This window comes from Lytechinus variegatus, chromosome 8 (assembly GCF_018143015.1).
Source record: "Lytechinus variegatus isolate NC3 chromosome 8, Lvar_3.0, whole genome shotgun sequence".
Classification (NCBI taxonomy): Eukaryota; Metazoa; Echinodermata; class Echinoidea; order Temnopleuroida; family Toxopneustidae; genus Lytechinus; species Lytechinus variegatus.
This window is the reverse complement of record NC_054747.1, coordinates 772,055-788,693: the sequence shown is the minus strand read 5'-3', so window position 1 is coordinate 788,693 and position 16,639 is coordinate 772,055. Positions and strand designations below refer to the sequence as shown.

General features: G+C 36.2%; 3 protein-coding genes across 3 annotated transcripts; 1 reads left to right on the top strand and 2 right to left on the bottom strand.

Moving 5' to 3' along the window:
- The first annotated feature begins 594 nt into the window (after nt 1-594).
- LOC121420562 (transcription factor Ovo-like 2) lies at nt 595-3,606 on the top strand. The gene is given in 4 exon segments (XM_041615226.1): nt 595-623; nt 2,471-2,754; nt 3,264-3,359; nt 3,362-3,606. Coding segments are annotated over 4 exon segments (654 nt in total).
- Nucleotides 3,607-7,787: 4,181 nt separating this feature from the next.
- LOC121420561 lies at nt 7,788-8,482 on the bottom strand. The gene is made up of 2 exons (XM_041615225.1): nt 8,408-8,482; nt 7,788-8,185 (listed from the first exon to the last, which is right to left on the bottom strand). Exons 1-2 carry the CDS (start codon nt 8,469-8,471, stop codon nt 7,788-7,790), a joined length of 462 nt encoding a protein of 153 aa, XP_041471159.1. The 5' UTR covers nt 8,472-8,482.
- A 4,644-nt stretch (nt 8,483-13,126) lies between these two features.
- Nucleotides 13,127-16,450, bottom strand: LOC121419773. The gene is made up of 4 exons (XM_041614227.1): nt 16,253-16,450; nt 15,254-15,546; nt 14,543-14,594; nt 13,127-13,697 (listed from the first exon to the last, which is right to left on the bottom strand). The coding sequence occupies exons 2-4, from the start codon at nt 15,543-15,545 to the stop codon at nt 13,424-13,426; spliced, it is 618 nt and encodes a 205-aa protein (XP_041470161.1). The 5' UTR covers nt 15,546; nt 16,253-16,450; the 3' UTR covers nt 13,127-13,423.
- Between the last annotated feature and the right edge of the window lie 189 nt (nt 16,451-16,639).

Below are 16,639 nucleotides of genomic sequence, written 5' to 3'. Positions count from 1 at the left end.
TGCATTTTAATACTTTGACCATTTAAGTAAAATAAAGCGATTTGACTATATTGTCTGCAAATGAAACTGGATACCCATAATGCACTGGGAGAACATTTTCCAGCCCATAATTCATGTTGTCGCAGGATTCCCCGAATGTTCTGCTGCGAACGAGGAAGGAAATATCGGCAGTCATATATAGTGCGTCTCAAAAAAAAACTATACACTTTTGAAATGGCCGCCAAATATAAACAAAAAAAATGTAACAATGGGGAAAGAGACACATATACATGGAAAGCTAATAAAGTCAACTTTCATATGACACCAAAATGTTGGAAAACTATTTATGATTGAGTGAGCACTGCCCACTTAAACAAAGGGTATGATAATTAGGCTGGGTAGGAATTACACTTCCATTTTTTTTCAATGTTTGAGAAGCGAGTCCCTTGGAATGTGAAAAGTTGAGGGAGTTGTCTTAAATTAATGATCAATCATGACTTATCAAATTGAAATTCAATGCATGAATGAACATGAATGCAATCTTTAGTGCAACGTTTAACTTTATCGTGTGGGTCTAAGCAATGTGTTCATGGAACTCAGGAGAATATGGGCATGATGGGTGAGTTAGGAATCGAGTGGGTGAAGTAGGTTGATGACATAAGGGTCACCCTGTCAACAGAACATTTAGCCTCCTTGATACAGGTCCCCCTGTTACACTCACAAATGTAATAACGTCCACAAAAGTAAGAACACTTTACCCACAAATGTAATAACGCCCAAAAATGTAATAACACTTTATCCACAAATTTAATAACTTTTGATCGTCCACAAATGTAATAATGACTTTACCCACAAATTTAATAAATTTGAAGAGATTTTTGGCGACTCCATTCTAAAATAAATCCCTATAGTAATACGTTCATATAGCATAAAAGTGCAAAGTCTTCTTTTCCAGACCCGGTTAATTCAAAAATTATAATATAAGTCCAAAGTCATTTTTCCAGACCCGCTTGTTTAAAAAAATTATACAATATGTCCAAAGCCTTTTTTCCAGACCCGGTTGTTTAAAAAAATATAATATAAGTCCAAAGTCTTTTTCCAGACCCGGTTATTTCCAAAATTATAACATAAATCCAAATTAGGATACGAAAATGATATTCCAGTGTAATACAAATGAGAATCGAGCTTAGTCTTTTCTCAAGACCCAGTTTATTAAAACTGGTGGAATTAATATCTTTGTTGTCGTTTTTACTTATACGGCGCGTATTGTGAATATATCTGCCAAGAGTAAATTGAGAATCAAACATAGTCTTTTCTCCAGACACGGTTTCTTGAAACTAAAAACTAAAACCCTTTAACCATAAATGTAATAATTTTTGATAGCCCACAAATGTAATAATGACTTTACCCACAAATGTTATAAATTTGAATTCATTTTCGGCGAATCTGTTCTAAACTAAAACCCTATAGTAATGCGTTCATATCGTCCAAAGTCACAATCTTTTTTCTCCAGTCCAGGTTATATAAAACATTTAAACAATCTTCCAAATAAAGATCCCTAAATTAATTCTTCTTAATGTTGAATAACATAGAAGTTTAGCGTAGTTTTTACTCCAGACCCAAATATATCAAATAGCAAATGACAAATACTAGAAAATAATAATGAAAAAAACAAAGACCCAACAATTTTATTAATGTTAAAGAAAATGTAAATATAGCATAGTCTTTCCTCCAGACACATTTATAAAAAAAATCAGTCAAAAACAAAACCACAACAACCAAAAGAAACCCCGCAACCCTTTCAACATTAATTAGCTTCTTCTTCTTCTTTCCTTGGTTGGCAACCAGTCAGGATTGGCTATTTTTGCCACAGCTTTTGATCATTTTCAGTAGCTTATCATATATTTTTTTCCTTATCAACTCCTTTTTTCCTTCTCTCTCTTTTATTTTTTTGTTTTGCCTTCCTTTTCTTCTCTGTTATTTTCTTTCTTTTTTTTCCTTTCATGTTATTTTTTTTTCTTGTTTGTGTTCTCTTTTCTTTTTTTCCTTTTTATTTTCTTCAGTTTCCTTCTTTTCTCTTTTTTTTTTACTTTTTATTCCTTTTTCTTTCCCTTCCTTTTTTTTATTTATTTATTTTCTTTTGTATGCATGCGTTCTGATTCTTGCAGCACGATTGATTTTCTTCTGCTACAGTAAGCTCCAACAGAGAAAGCAAAAGTAAACTGGGTTTGTGGCCTGATAAAACTTCAGGTTTCGGGAAACTGAAACTAAAGTATGGGAGGAAAGTGCAAAAAACAAACAAAAACAAAACCAAAAATTGAAAATAGAACTAAACAAACCTACAAATAAGCAACGAAAATTCTCTGTTCATCTTATCTCCTTTCTGTCCCCCCTGACAAATCACCAATTTAAAGAAACTCGGATAATTAGCCAAAGGTAATAAAGGAGGAGCAATGTCTCCTTTCTTCCTCCTTATTCATGCTTTATATAGTCGTTTCGTTCTGAGAACGAAACGGACCAATGCAGATTGGGTTTCTACCTTAGCACTCTTCATCCGCGACTCTCCATCTTCTGGGAAAGATGTAGTACAGTTTCGTCGAAGAACATTACATGGGTCAAAGCAGAAACACAGTTGCAGTACCTGCGGCAGCACCTTTAGTACGGAGAGAGCATACACAAGACATATAAAGCCACGGAACACAACCATTAAAAGACCCTGTGAGAAGGGATTCCAAGACAAGTTCGATCTAAAAAGGCACTGCCGCACTCATACAGGTACAGTTGGTTATTAATTTTTCTAAAGTGAAGGTTATGTTAAGATAAATTGTATGTCAGTAGACATACTGCAAGAATAACCGGTGGAAGTCGTAATGATATGGAATATGCAGTATAAAATTAAGGAGACGGCGATATGGCTCACTGTGCATGCAGGCTCTAGCTCCATTTACTGAAGTCATTTGCAGTCAATCAATTAAACCTGCCTGCTACCCATTAAGCCCACCGTGTTGAGTGCAGCAACATGTGGTTAAACTTCCTGCTGAACGGGAATACACTATGGATGGTATTATAACCCTCGATCCTCTTGGTGAAAGACAAGAATTGTATTAACCACTAGACCACGACGCCTTCAAATGAAGAACGGCATAATATTTAAACCTTCACAAACGTCAATACCATGAAGTACATGTCAGAACTGCTTTTGGTGTAACATTCAATTTGGTGTTTTCTCAATCAAGTTGAATGATGCTTCTCTGTATCCTATTATTTATTTTATGTTCCAAAAGGTGTAAAGCCTTACAAATGCAACATCTGTCAACGCTCATTCACCCAACGCGTCTCCCTAGCATGCCTAGAGACCCACATCAGCAAGGTCCATGGAATGCTATGACATTTGGGTTCAAGAAGCGACGAAAGAAGATTTACGTGTGCGAGGACTGTGGGAATTCTGCCACGGACGCGTATGACCATTACCTTCACATGTGGATCTCACACTCGCGCCTGGCGATGCCCAAACGTCTTCGACATAAAGTGATGCACAAGATCAAGAACATCAGTCAAGATGGAAATGTTAAAAACGAGGAAGAACTTTTGGCAGACGATAAACCACAGAGACGGGTTAGTGGCTAGACTGAGCCCGATCCGATTGACTGTCAGATAGACAGATTTTCGACACTATACCAATTATATTTTCCTTTGTCGGGTGAAGGTGAGTTTTGAACAATGACAAGCCGCCATGCCTCAGCTGGATCAAAGCTATTGCTTTGATACATTGAGTTTCGAGTGAGTTTGAACGCTAGCCTGTAAAACCTCTTCATTTTATGAAATTATTGAAAATCAAGCCTTATTTCAAATAACCAGAACTTTGTTATTTCTTGTCCATTTTCTGTAATTGAGGTATCAAATTAAAGAGCAGATATTGATTTTTTTTAGAGATGTGGTTTTCTTTTTAAAACCCAGATTCGACTGTTTGGTGTCTCCTTTTCAAATTGTTTTTCTTCACTCATGCGTGAACAAAAAATAATCTTAGTAATTTCAGATGAAAGAGGAGATTCTAAGCTTTAAAATGGCAGGTCGTTTGTCTATTGTACTTGTGATTAAGGTATGAAAAATCATCGATAAATCTCGGTTTTGTTTTTTGTGGGACACATTCTATATATATATAGATATGGATATATATATATATATATATATATATATATACACACACACAGTGCGTATTAAAAAAACGGGACAGATTTGAACAGTTTTTAAAATTTTCGTTTAAAATTATGATCTCTATATTTTGGTGTCAATATGTGCTCTGAGGTCTTATCCTCCAAATGCCATTAAAATAATTTAGTTTTGTTCATGCTTGAGCGAACACGGAATGTTTTTGTCTGGGGTTTAAAAGGAGACTTGCGCCAAAATGGCATAAAGTGGTTAATATGAGGATCGGATTTCTTGCTAATCAGCAGACTTCCTCTTAACCTTCTGATAATCTTTGCCATAATGTTCGAATTATGCGGTCAAAGTTCATTTCCAAATCGACTTATTTATGTTTATCCTTTTTAATAGGTTCACTTTTAGCTTTGAATATTCCTTCTTTAGGCAAGAACATTTTTTAAAACCGAAGCATGGGAGAGCGTGTTTTTTCAAAATCCTATCTTTGTGTGCTAAGGTTATGGTGCCTTTGAACAGTGGCATACTGATGGGTGGGGCTCAAGGTGCTGCCCCCCCCCTCCCCCCTCCCAAATAAAAAAAAATCATGACCAAGAGAAAAAGGGAAAAGGACAATAACAGAAAACATAGAAAGTAAAATATTTCATCATTTTCTGAATATTATGTCAAAATAAAAAAAAATGATATTTTAATTAAAGAGTGGAAATTTTTGCTTTCTCGCTTTACAACTTTTTAATACATTTTACCAGATCTGCCATATCTTGCTCCTTCAAAATTGATTAAAAACACCATTGCCATTGAAAGACATGAATCCTTTCCTGTTTGTCCTGTCAAGCACATAATTAAACTTGGTGAAGGATTCAAAAACCCTTGAAAACAGGATTAATGTCTTTTATAGGTACCATAACATAATAAAAGGATTTGAATAATTACTAATTCTCCCATTTAATAATGCAAATCTTTTTATTTTCGTTGACAAACAATTCAAAGGTAAAAGAAATTTAAATGAAAACAAAATAATTCAGGTAAATAAATAAATTTGTAAATAAAATTTGACAGCATAATTAAAAAACTATGGCAAAGATAATGAAAAGATTAAAAGGAAATTTGCTGATTAGCCAAAAGTCTAATCATCAAATTTCTCATTTCTGCCATTTTGGCGCAAGCCTCTTTTTGAACCCCCGTCAAAAACGTCCCGTGTTCGCCCAAGGATGAATAAAAATCATTTTTAACGGCATTTCAAGGATAAGATCTCAGAGCATCTATGAACATCAAAATATAGATATAATAATTTGAAACAATTTTTTATAGACCTTCCATAACTGTCCCGGTTTTTTATACGCACTGTACATCAGCTTTGGCAACTGTTTCATTTAAATATTGTGCAAAAGAAATATATAGATAAAACAGTTACCAAAGCTGTTGTACATGTATAACTTCACACATTTGCATACTTTCTCCCATACGTGTTCTGTATCAAAGCGATACCTTTGATCCAGCTGACCCATAGCGGCTTGTCATCTTTCTATGCCCACCTTCACCCGACAAAGGAAATTATAATTGGTATATAATAGTGTCGAAAAACTGTCTGACGAAAATCTGACGTTCAATCGGTTGGGGGTTGCCCTAACCACTAACCTGTCTCTGTGGTCTAGCGGTTAAGGCACCAATGTTCAAAGCTGGGGGCCCGGGTAAGGTTCGATCTTTCCGAAATGTCACTTTTTTGTATTGTACCTTAATGTTAAATGTGCCAAATTGTATGCACTTTTCAAGGTTCGAAGTTGAACCAATTACTTAAAGTGATTGGTTAACATTGGTTTGACTTTTAAAAAATCTGAGCTAGAAGGTCACACTTGTCACCTGTGTCTGTGATATGTTACAAAAATGATGCCCAGAAAAAATTGCATTCGAAAATAATTATTAAGTGCTTCAAAAATTGAAATTTTAAGTGAACGGAAACACCATCTTAATTTCATCCCATACACTTATGTGTACTATTCAGGTGTCTATAAGACGCCTATTTACAAAATCGGGGTTTGCCTTGTAGTTTTAGCTTTTCATTCCCAATAATGGTTGTTTTCAGGGTTTATTAGTTCTAATACATGCACTTGTACACATGTTTCATCTTGGTTTGAGAATTTTTTAAATCGGCTGCTCACAAAGTTAAGCAATACCTTTAAAACTTTTTTTTATCAGGATGCTACCTTGCCTGATGGTCACCTTTCCCATAGACTCGTGTGTTAAAGTGGCACTTTAAAAGAATTCATAAAAAATAAGGAGGAAATTCGAGGGTTCAATCTTTACTACCAGTAGAGAGGATAAATATCTGACATTCCATATCTGACCAGAAAAGGGTATACCACGACCGGCTCATTTTTAAAAAATAAATCAGTATTTATGAAGACTACACCTAACGGGACCAAATTCATCACTTGAGAGAGTAAAATGACCCTAATTCTTCCGCCAGTAAAAATATAGTTCAATAGTGGTGATATATCTTTCCGATTCGGAAAAAAAGTAAGTTCAGTAGGTACCCTCCATAGAATCAGTGTTAGATTATCAGTCATATTCATTCATTTTTGTCAATCAGCAATATCAAATTTAAAAATTGAGCAATGGGTTGGCTCGAATGAATATCTATGGCCTGCCAATTGTGATTAGGCCCATGCAGCCTTGACTCATTGGCCAAGTTTTCAGGTGGCAAATGATTTCTCCTAAGATGTACATAAAGAACGATTGCAAACTTTACCTAAAATTCCGCCGTAATCAAAATGGCACAAACCGGAATATGTCAAAACCAGGGGGCCGTTTCATAAAGCTGTTCGTAAGTTAAGAGCGACTTTAAGAACGACTGATGATCCTTTCTTAGGCGCTAAACCATCGCCAATGAATATACCATATACCATAAGAAAGGGTCACCAGTCGTTCTTAAAGTCGCTCTTATCTTGCGAACAGCTTTATGAAACACACCCCAGGACTCATTCAAAAATATATATACATATGGGATAGGTTTATGCGCTTTATGATTTCAGTCTTCCTTTAGCATGTTTAGTGTTACTCCAATAAAATGGATGTCAAATCAAATGATCTAAATCGCTTTGCAACCAAGGAAATCATGGTGGATAACACCATCAACTTCATGTAGGAAGCATGCCCGGCCCCGACGATAAGTTGGATGTCATAAAATCAGACAATATCGTGATGTCGCAGACGAGCTGCACTTCCAAATGCCAGCCAAAATTGCATTTTCGGGCTGGGATGAAAATTAGTGTGCTTGGTAACAATATGGCAAGACACATCAGTTATAATTGTATACATCATTTTCAATCAAAAAATAAAATTTCCAGAATTATTCTGGCTTACATGATAAAACGTGAGCTGCTCGCAATAATTTGACGTAATAATTTACCAAAGAAATCATCGAATTCATCTGATTATTAATAGATTCAACTTTCTAATACAAATATCTGTACCCTTATTTTAATTTATTCATTTATTATTATTTACTTTTTACAATTTCATTTATTAATTAATTCATTCATTTATCTATTCATTTATTTATCTATTTTGTTTTTCGGGGGGGGGGGGCAAACCTTCATGGATGTTTCCTTGTTTTTTTTATTTTATTTCCTGTAATTGATTTCACTTATTTATTCACACATTTTCACCTGATTCAGATGATCAGAGATATAATAATGGTTTTGCATCTTGGCCTTGGTGTATAGGACCACAGCAAAATAGTACAATTTTAAGGTATAATGATCAATACACTTTCTCTTACTGCTAGGCAGCTGTTGAACAGTAACTGGTTTCGGCGGCATTTCCATTTCGATAGTAGATATACGCATGATTCTCGTCTGCGAACCCCAGTACACCATCTGGTCGACGGGATTGTAATCGAGAGATGTTATGGTAGATCCTTCCGACCCAAGAGGTATTTGCCGGAATTCGCGCTGGTCGAAAATGGTGCTTTCATTCACACGAAACGGGAGGCGACCAAACAGGAACATTTGGTTTTCCTCGTCACCAAAAATTATCTGAGCAACATCTGTACATTAAAACACAAAGTATTTGAAACATCCTTAATAAAGAAATAAGCACTAATTATCATGAGGTGACGCTGATGATATATTCATCCCTTGTAGAAAGATGTATACTTAAGACAAGGACTTATTTTTTTTCACACTTACCATTTAAATATTACACAACTTGTAGCTGGTTAAGAAAATCATTTTGATTTCAACAAATTTATTACGAGCATTTTACTTACTTAAGTGAAAGGCGTGAACTAAGTACAGTACAACCAAAATCTGCCCAAATCCACTTCGCGCCATTATTGGTTTGGTTGGTCATGTTGGTGTTGATGGTATATGTCAACCGAGCCTTCAATCAATGATTGGTATACCTCTCGGAGCGACAATCTTATAAGGTTGTTCATTATATAACTTTCTATCACGTTTTGAACGTCATTGAAGCTTCCTCACGAAATCAATGAAGCTTGAGCATTGAAGCTTTTAGAATACATTGCGGAAAAAGGATCTGGCTAAACAACTGATGCGAGGAAAAAGTGTGAGCTCAAAATTTTCAGACTATAAAAATTGATGTTCGATGAGACAATCCATTTTTTTTATCTGTGAAGACACTGTGTATCTCATCAAACAATTGAATGAAGCGTGAAATTATTCATCTCTTTTCAGTTTTACAACCTTTTTTGATATGATTAACACATTAACACTTTTGATATGATTAACACCTTATTCACAATCTATGCTTATTTTATATTTATCTATATTTTTAGAATTTTACTCCAAAAGTGGGTCACTCTATTCACTTTTCTCTAATAATAAAAAAGAATGAGTATCTTCTATAATAAGGCGGGCGGAAAAGCGGACCATTCTTAATGAGTTTTTGTTGTTGAAAATATTTACTACTTGGACAAGATTGCTATCCAATATTTCTCTTCGGAGGGACCAGCGTGGATGAATGCCCTCATCCTCTTCATTCCACCTTTAATCAATTTCATAATAAAGAATCGGACTTTGTAACCCCCTCCCAACAAATATAAATTATAAAATCTAGTGGTTATATAAAAATATCATAATAATAAATTTGAGCGCGATGCGCGAGCAGAAATTTGTTTATGCACTGTCTTCAGAAGGAGTTTCTGAAGCTTTGTTTCCTCTTCATTTTTTCTCTTTTTTTTAAATTTTGTTTCCCCTTCTTTTGCACCGATATGGGGGACGGGGCGAAAGCTTCCCCCCTGGACCTGCCTATGTGTACTCATCTGAGAAAATAACCTTTACGTGGATATATGAAAATGACATGAACTCAATAATAAAATATTGAGAGCGCGTAGCGCGAGCTGAGTTTTATATTAAGCCCTTTCTTGTGATCTTAAACAATCTACCTACATGACCTAGCTCGCTAAGCAGACTTTAATCACAATCGCATCGTTTTCATAGTGAAAATGGATATTTCATTTCAGTCGCATGTATTTATTTGTGCAGTAAATGCATCTTGTATATCAAGGTAATACAATCAATATTGCGCGCTGGGTTGGAACATCAATTTGACCCCACCCATCGTTCTAACATCGATTTCTGCGCTCCCCCAGTTCGAACTGCTATCCGGCGCTTCCCTGGATTGAACATCAATTTGGCGCTCCCCTAGTCCATGTAGTCTGAACAACGATTCGACGATCTCTAGTTTAAACATCAATTTTGCGCCCCCCCCCCTAGTTTGATCATGAATTTGGCATCCTCCAGTTATGTGGAGCGTCGTGACCCGACGAATTATTCTTTGGACTTTGAAACTGAGGGTCATGGGTTCTAATCCCAGACATGGCGTATTTTCCTTCAACAAGAAAGTTCGAACATCAATTTAGCGCCCCTAACTCAAACATCAAAACGGCACCTCAGTCGACATCAAATATGTGATTCCGCTCATGTATTAGTTAGTTATTTTCATCACTCCATCTCTCACACTCTCTGTCTCTCTTTTGCTTTCCATTCCTTTTCCATATCTCCCCCTTTTTTCTTTCTATTTCTATTTTGTTCTTTTCCCCTTCTTGCTTTCTCTTTTTTGGTCATTCTTTCGCCTTTTCATTTTTTCTCCCTTTCTTCATCTCACCTCTCTATCCCCACTTCTTTCCCCCTCTTCTACTTTTTTTTTCTTGTTTTCTTTACCCCCTCTTCCCCTCTCTCTTTTTTATTTTCTTCCTTCGTTCTTTTGCCTCTTTCTTTCTTTATCTTTTTATGAAAGCGTGAACATGGTGAAGGGCGAGCTGAGTTTTAATTCAGGCATTTCTTGTAATCCTACACAGGATACCTATCTTGCTAAAAAGACATGAGTCAAAAGCAAATTCCCTTTTTTGTGTGTGATAAGGGGATGTTTTAAATTCGACCACATATATTTTTAATTCACTTTTTATTTACTTATTTTTTATTTGTTTATTTATTTGGAAATTCATATATTTAATCCTTTATATATCTATTTACTTATTTATTTATTCATTAATTTTTCCTATACGGGACCTGTATGTCGCTAAGTCCAGACAATACGAACAATTTTGCCCCCCCCCCCGTTCAACATCATTATCGGTGCTACCCTAGATCAAACATTTATTCGCCGCCTTCTTGGTTCGGCGGTTCCCTTGTTCGATCATAACTTTGGCGCCCCCTAGTTCAAACATCAATTTGGCGCTCCGGTAGTGCGAACATGATTTCAGCGCCCCCTCCCCCAATTGGCGTAGCTGGGATTTTTTTTCCGTGGGGGGGGGGGCACTGGGGGGTGCTTGCTTTTTCGGGGGGAACCGGCCATTTTTTCCGGTGTGTGTGTATGTGTCACTAGGGCGGAGCCGACTTTCGCCAATAGGGGACGGGCCCGAAATTATCTTCGCCTATATTTTCCTCGATCCGTCACTTCTTAGTTTTATTCGTATAAAACAACATGAAATTATCTCATAAGCCTTGTATAAAGTGCGAGCGCGAAGCGCGAGCGTTTTTTTTTTTTTTTTTTTTTGCTTTCATCATTTTGTCCTGAAATCTTGATATTCTTGGCAATGTTATGTGTGATCCTGAACAAGATTCTAATGTAACTAGTGTACTGCGAACGCCAAGCACGAACAGAAATTTGTATTAACTGTTCTAGCATGATCGAAAAGGAAACTGTTAAGTACTGCTTTCAGTTACCAACGAAGATTGTATATATTTCAATAATGCGAGCGCCAAGCGGAGGAGAATTTTTTGACATTCTGACTTAAAAAATTGTCATTCTAAGCACTTTTTGCATTAATAAATGGGATAGGTATGTAACTAAACAATTGATGCAAGCGCGAAGCGCGAGAAGAATGAGGAATTAGAAAATTTAGATTTTAGACCCAAAAGGACACTCTATTCATGTTTTGTAAATCATAAATAGGATATAGTTAATTGGGTATCATTAATAATGCGATTGTGAAGCGTGAGTAGACAATTTTTGATAATCTGATGTGAAACTGGATAGTTTAAGTACATTTTGAATAAAGAACATGCAAGCTATCGCGCATGTTTTAATTTAGACCTAAAATCCGGGCATTCCGAATATATTTTAACGGAACATTATGGAACACACGTAGACAATATGAACTTGGCATATCAAACAATGTGACCACGCAGCGTGAGCTTAAAAGGCTGACAAGTAGACCATAAAACGGACATTTTAGGGAGCACTTAAATTTGTAAATGAAAAAAATAATGAAAGCTCGATGTCCGAGCTAAAATATGTTTTGTATATTATCTTCAAAACTTGCTCCATATCAGCCTATTGAGAAAGATATGAATCTCATCGAACAGCCACTTCTGACGCGAAGCGCAAGCAAAAGTTTTATACAGTAACATGAAAGATTTTGTTTTCAAGTCCTCCCTTCAAATTATTTCATTCACTCGTCTTCCTCCTTATTTTCCTCTTCTTTTTTTCTTCTGTCTTTCTTCTTCTTTTCTTTTTTTTCTTTTCTCCTTTCTAGCTTTTTTTTCTCTCTGCCATGTTTTTCTGGGGGGCACCTGGGGGGGGGGGGCACACCAAATCTCAGGGGGTCACGTGGGAACATCATTTTGGTGTCCCCAGTTCGAATCATGAATTTTGCGCCCGCTAGTTCGAACATTGATTAGGTGCTTCCCTAGTTCGATCAACAATTCGGCGTTCCCCTAGTTGGAACATATATTCGCCATTCAAACGATGGCTGCTGTGTACTCAACCATAAAAAAAACACTGAAACAAATTTTACCAAGTGACAAAGGAATATCTAATTAATCCATACATGCTAGAAATTATCTCTGATTCCAACATTTTCTTTAATACAATTTTTTAAAAAAGTGTTACATTTTGTCTGATTCACACTGTATTCAAGAATCATTCCCTCCTCCTCTTTTTTTACCATGATTGCTGACAATTTCTATGAAATTCAAACAGATCTGTAAAAAGAGTACTAAGTGAAAATCCCATTATATTAAACAAGGTAGCAATTCTGGCGCGGCTGACTTCTCTGAATCCTGTCAATAATCTAGCATTTCGTTAATGTAGTTGTTTTTCAGTAACCATGCAGTTTCAAAGACAACTAAGTTTCAAAGACAACTAGTTACACCTTTTTTTCATCAAACTGGGACAGCAGTATCGTGAGCGTTGTTATCAAGTTGGTCCCTGAAGAGCTTATCTAGTTGGTGACAAGTCAGACGCTATTTGCTCCTCCGACAACTATTTACTCTTTGCTTGATTCTGTACGCCTGCATGCTGTAGCGTCATGTTTGTGTTGGAATATGTGTATGATATACAGTAGGGTAGATGATCAAAATTCTTGTATGACCGTCAGGATGGGGTGTCTCCTTCAAAAATCCGGCGGGTGCCTCCTGGTCACCCTTGTCATGCTTGTGCATTGTTTTTATTTGACGTCTTAGGCCAAACCCCCCTTTTTTACATGAATATTAAATATGACTTTCATATTTTACGGTATAAACATATCATGTTTTGTATCAAATTGTAGCTGATGGAAAAATAAAATGCAAATAAACAGGTTGCATTTACATTTGTAATGCAATTTGCCCCATATGACCTTAAATGACTTTTAATTTAAATACCCAGTGATCCATTCATTTGCATTGAATTTTTCTTAAGCTTTTATTGGACACTAAACATGATATGTTTATTCCGTAAAAAATGTGGGAGTCATATTTAAGAGATAGGACCTAAGTGAAAAAGTGGGTGTGGCTTATTACATCAATAAACGGAGCAGGTTCCATGGAACCGAGCGGGTTTATGCATCTTTATATGTATATGCTAAGCGTGTACATTCTGCCTCGTTAAGAGCGCCCTCTAAAGCTGTCCGCAAACCACCTGTGTTCCTTTTCCATTGGTTCAAGATGTCTAAGGTCGCTTCCTTTATGTCGTTCAGATGTTTCCGTTTGATGTTTTCATACTCGGCATACGAGAAGCCTAGTGCACTGGCGAACGGAGAATAAAAGTCACCTAGCAGATTCCTTGCGAGGTACATGATCTGACCTTCGGTCACATATAGGTTAGGGTCTTCCCTGATTCAACAAATAAAAAAAACGAGAACATAAAACTAAACACTTTAAATACGACAAAACATAATCTGGTCCCTAGGTTCACTCCTCTCAAAGTGAGACGAGGGACCAGTCATTTCGAAGTGACCGATTTTAATCTTTTGAGAGTAGATTATAGCTTCTTCTGGAGTGAATAGTGAGTATTTCTTAGACATTTTCTTACTCTGAAATGACTTGATTTACCAATGATTACGGACAACATTAGCTCTTCTGCATGTAGAGTGTATAATAATAAAGTACATCATAGAAGACTAATATTGAGGGAAAAATCCGCTTAAAATTAACGTGAACCTATAGGAGGTTGTTTTAAAAATAGCATGGTTTAAAGATAGCAATGCTTTAAGGATAACATGGCAGGGTTAGAGATAAAATTTCGTTAACCCTAAACATGCTAAAGGTTGTTTAAAACATGTTTGAAAGTGCGCAGACTTTCATTTTGCAGACGAAAATGGTATTGGGTATTACTGTTGATCGGAGAAGCGCTTCTAATGGGTCGAGAAATAAAAGTAATGATCATAAGGTATCATATCATCTCCATTATCATTCACGAAGTCGTCCTCATTATCAACATCTCCGTCATTGGAACTTTGTTTAACTGTTATCATTGTCCCTCGTCTCCCTTTTTTAGCTTTTCTTCTGACATTCTCGTTTTTCTTGCACCCTTCTTTTCCCAGTGCATTTACCGTCTTCTAATTTTTGTTTTTATCGATGCCATTCATAAGGAAGCATTCTTTCAGGAAAAATATAAGAAGTACTTCAAGAGCTTCAGAAATATTAATGACTTCTTACTGTTCTGAAATGCAACTTACTGTGTTTGTACCGGATGGGCAGACTGGGAATTCCGCGGTGTAGAGAGGCAAGCTAAAATTAGAATGATATTGTGAGGAAATAACTAGTCAAAAGTATAAGAGGTATTGGGTTGTCAATTCTTCACAGATTTGGCTTAAATAGGCTACATATATTAATGGCAGGACCATTAGCACTCTGTACCTTTTATTGCGGACGTAACAAACAATTGAATTGTGACGTCATGTGCGAACAGCATATCTGCATGTAGTAAAATGGTATAGATCTATTAAATACTTAATAAAACAGAAAGCGTTTAATAGTATATTTAATCTATCTACAGACAATATACTTCACACCCTCTCCTAAAAGAATAAAATGTTTAGTAATCATGAACCATTAAACAAAAAATGTATTGTTTTTACGTTTTATATTACATACCATAATGGGGCAGCTGCTAGTTCTTGACGTCACACATCATAAACTTCAAATTGTAATAACTTTTATACCATTCTTTGATGGATCTTTTTTCAAAAAAAAAACGTTACCAATATTTTTTTTTCATTTTCTTATATTTCACTAAATATTTTCAACAAAGACCTCGCAGCTCTTTATTGACATTTGGCTGTCATTTCCATATATTTCCTTTTTTTTTAATTCACAATGCATCGCAAAGCAAATCTGAATCTCCCTGAGTAACATTCGATGAAAAGTTGAAAATATGATTGACTTACCTTGGGGTAAATGATCATCCGCCGTCGCCTGCAAGTTTGCCTTTATAAGAGCCGCCCTCAGCTCTCCAAACTGATGCGTTCTGCTGACTTTAAGATTCCAATCCCGGAGCATTTGAAGTGTACCCCTGCTCGTAACGTTACCAAACCGGAAGTTGGTTTTGATGTAGTTTTCAATGGGGCCTTTTCGGAAACCAAGTGCTTTTCCTAACATTTCAATATGGTCTTCGTTGGTTATGTCTTCTGCGATCAGTTTGAGGACCTCGTCAAAGTCTGGTTGTGAGTGTGACGCCATTCTGCGGTATATGAAAAGAAAACAACAGAATTTTAATTCAACGAGTTTGATTAAAACAGATAAACTAGAACATGTAAACAACTTTCAACGCCTCACAAATATTTTTTATAAAAAAATCAATATCTTGATCATTAAAAAAGTCAATTAACATAAAGAGGGCTGATGTCATTCTCTGATAAATATTTCGTCATGATTTATCAACTAGGGGGTTTACAGAAGTCAATTCGCCTCATATAATCAGGACAAATCAAACTTCTACATAATCAAACGCATGATACCAATGATTTGATAAATTTGTATGTATATTCCGGCAACCGTGGACTCGCAATAGTGAAGAAGCAGAGATCAAAGTCCAATTCCGTAATCGAAAATATAGCCATGTTTTTGTATTATCACCTATTGTGGAGAGGTATGCTTTCGTCAAACTGACGCTCTGGTGTGTTTGAACAAATACATCTCTTCCGCCAAACCCATGATACTCAATGATTTCTACAATCACTTAACCAGTTCAATGATATTAATACGACAGTATCGTGTACAACATGTACAAAGACAACTTTAAACGCCTCCATGCAAAATGCATGATACAACTGTACAGATGTAGGGTAGAAGGTTGTTGAAATAATACACACGATTCACACGTCACGAGTGTATAATATGCCTACGGAATAATTGTTAATACATAACTAAGTGGCAAAGGTACTCACCTAACTTCGTCCTAACCTGCAACGAAATAGTACATGCTGCATTATATTTTTGTAATGAGAGTATGACCCGGATATCATAATGACATGATCGCTCGATACCCTAATTTGTATTTTTGAAATGCCGATATCATATCGGGCTCTGAACGGTGAAGTTGTATAGTCTGCGTTGAGTAACCACTAGTGAGTGAATTTCTTTGGCAGGTACGTAACTGCTTCTGTTATCAATAATAATTGGGGTTTGGGTAATTACATTGCGTTTTATTAGGCGTTATGCCTTTCTTATATCGAAAAAAAGACAACGAGGACGTAACAATAGGACTGGTGTCGGCAATCCGTGAATCATGTAGCCATTGAAATAGATGTCAGCCTAAAGGCGCTGTCACACCT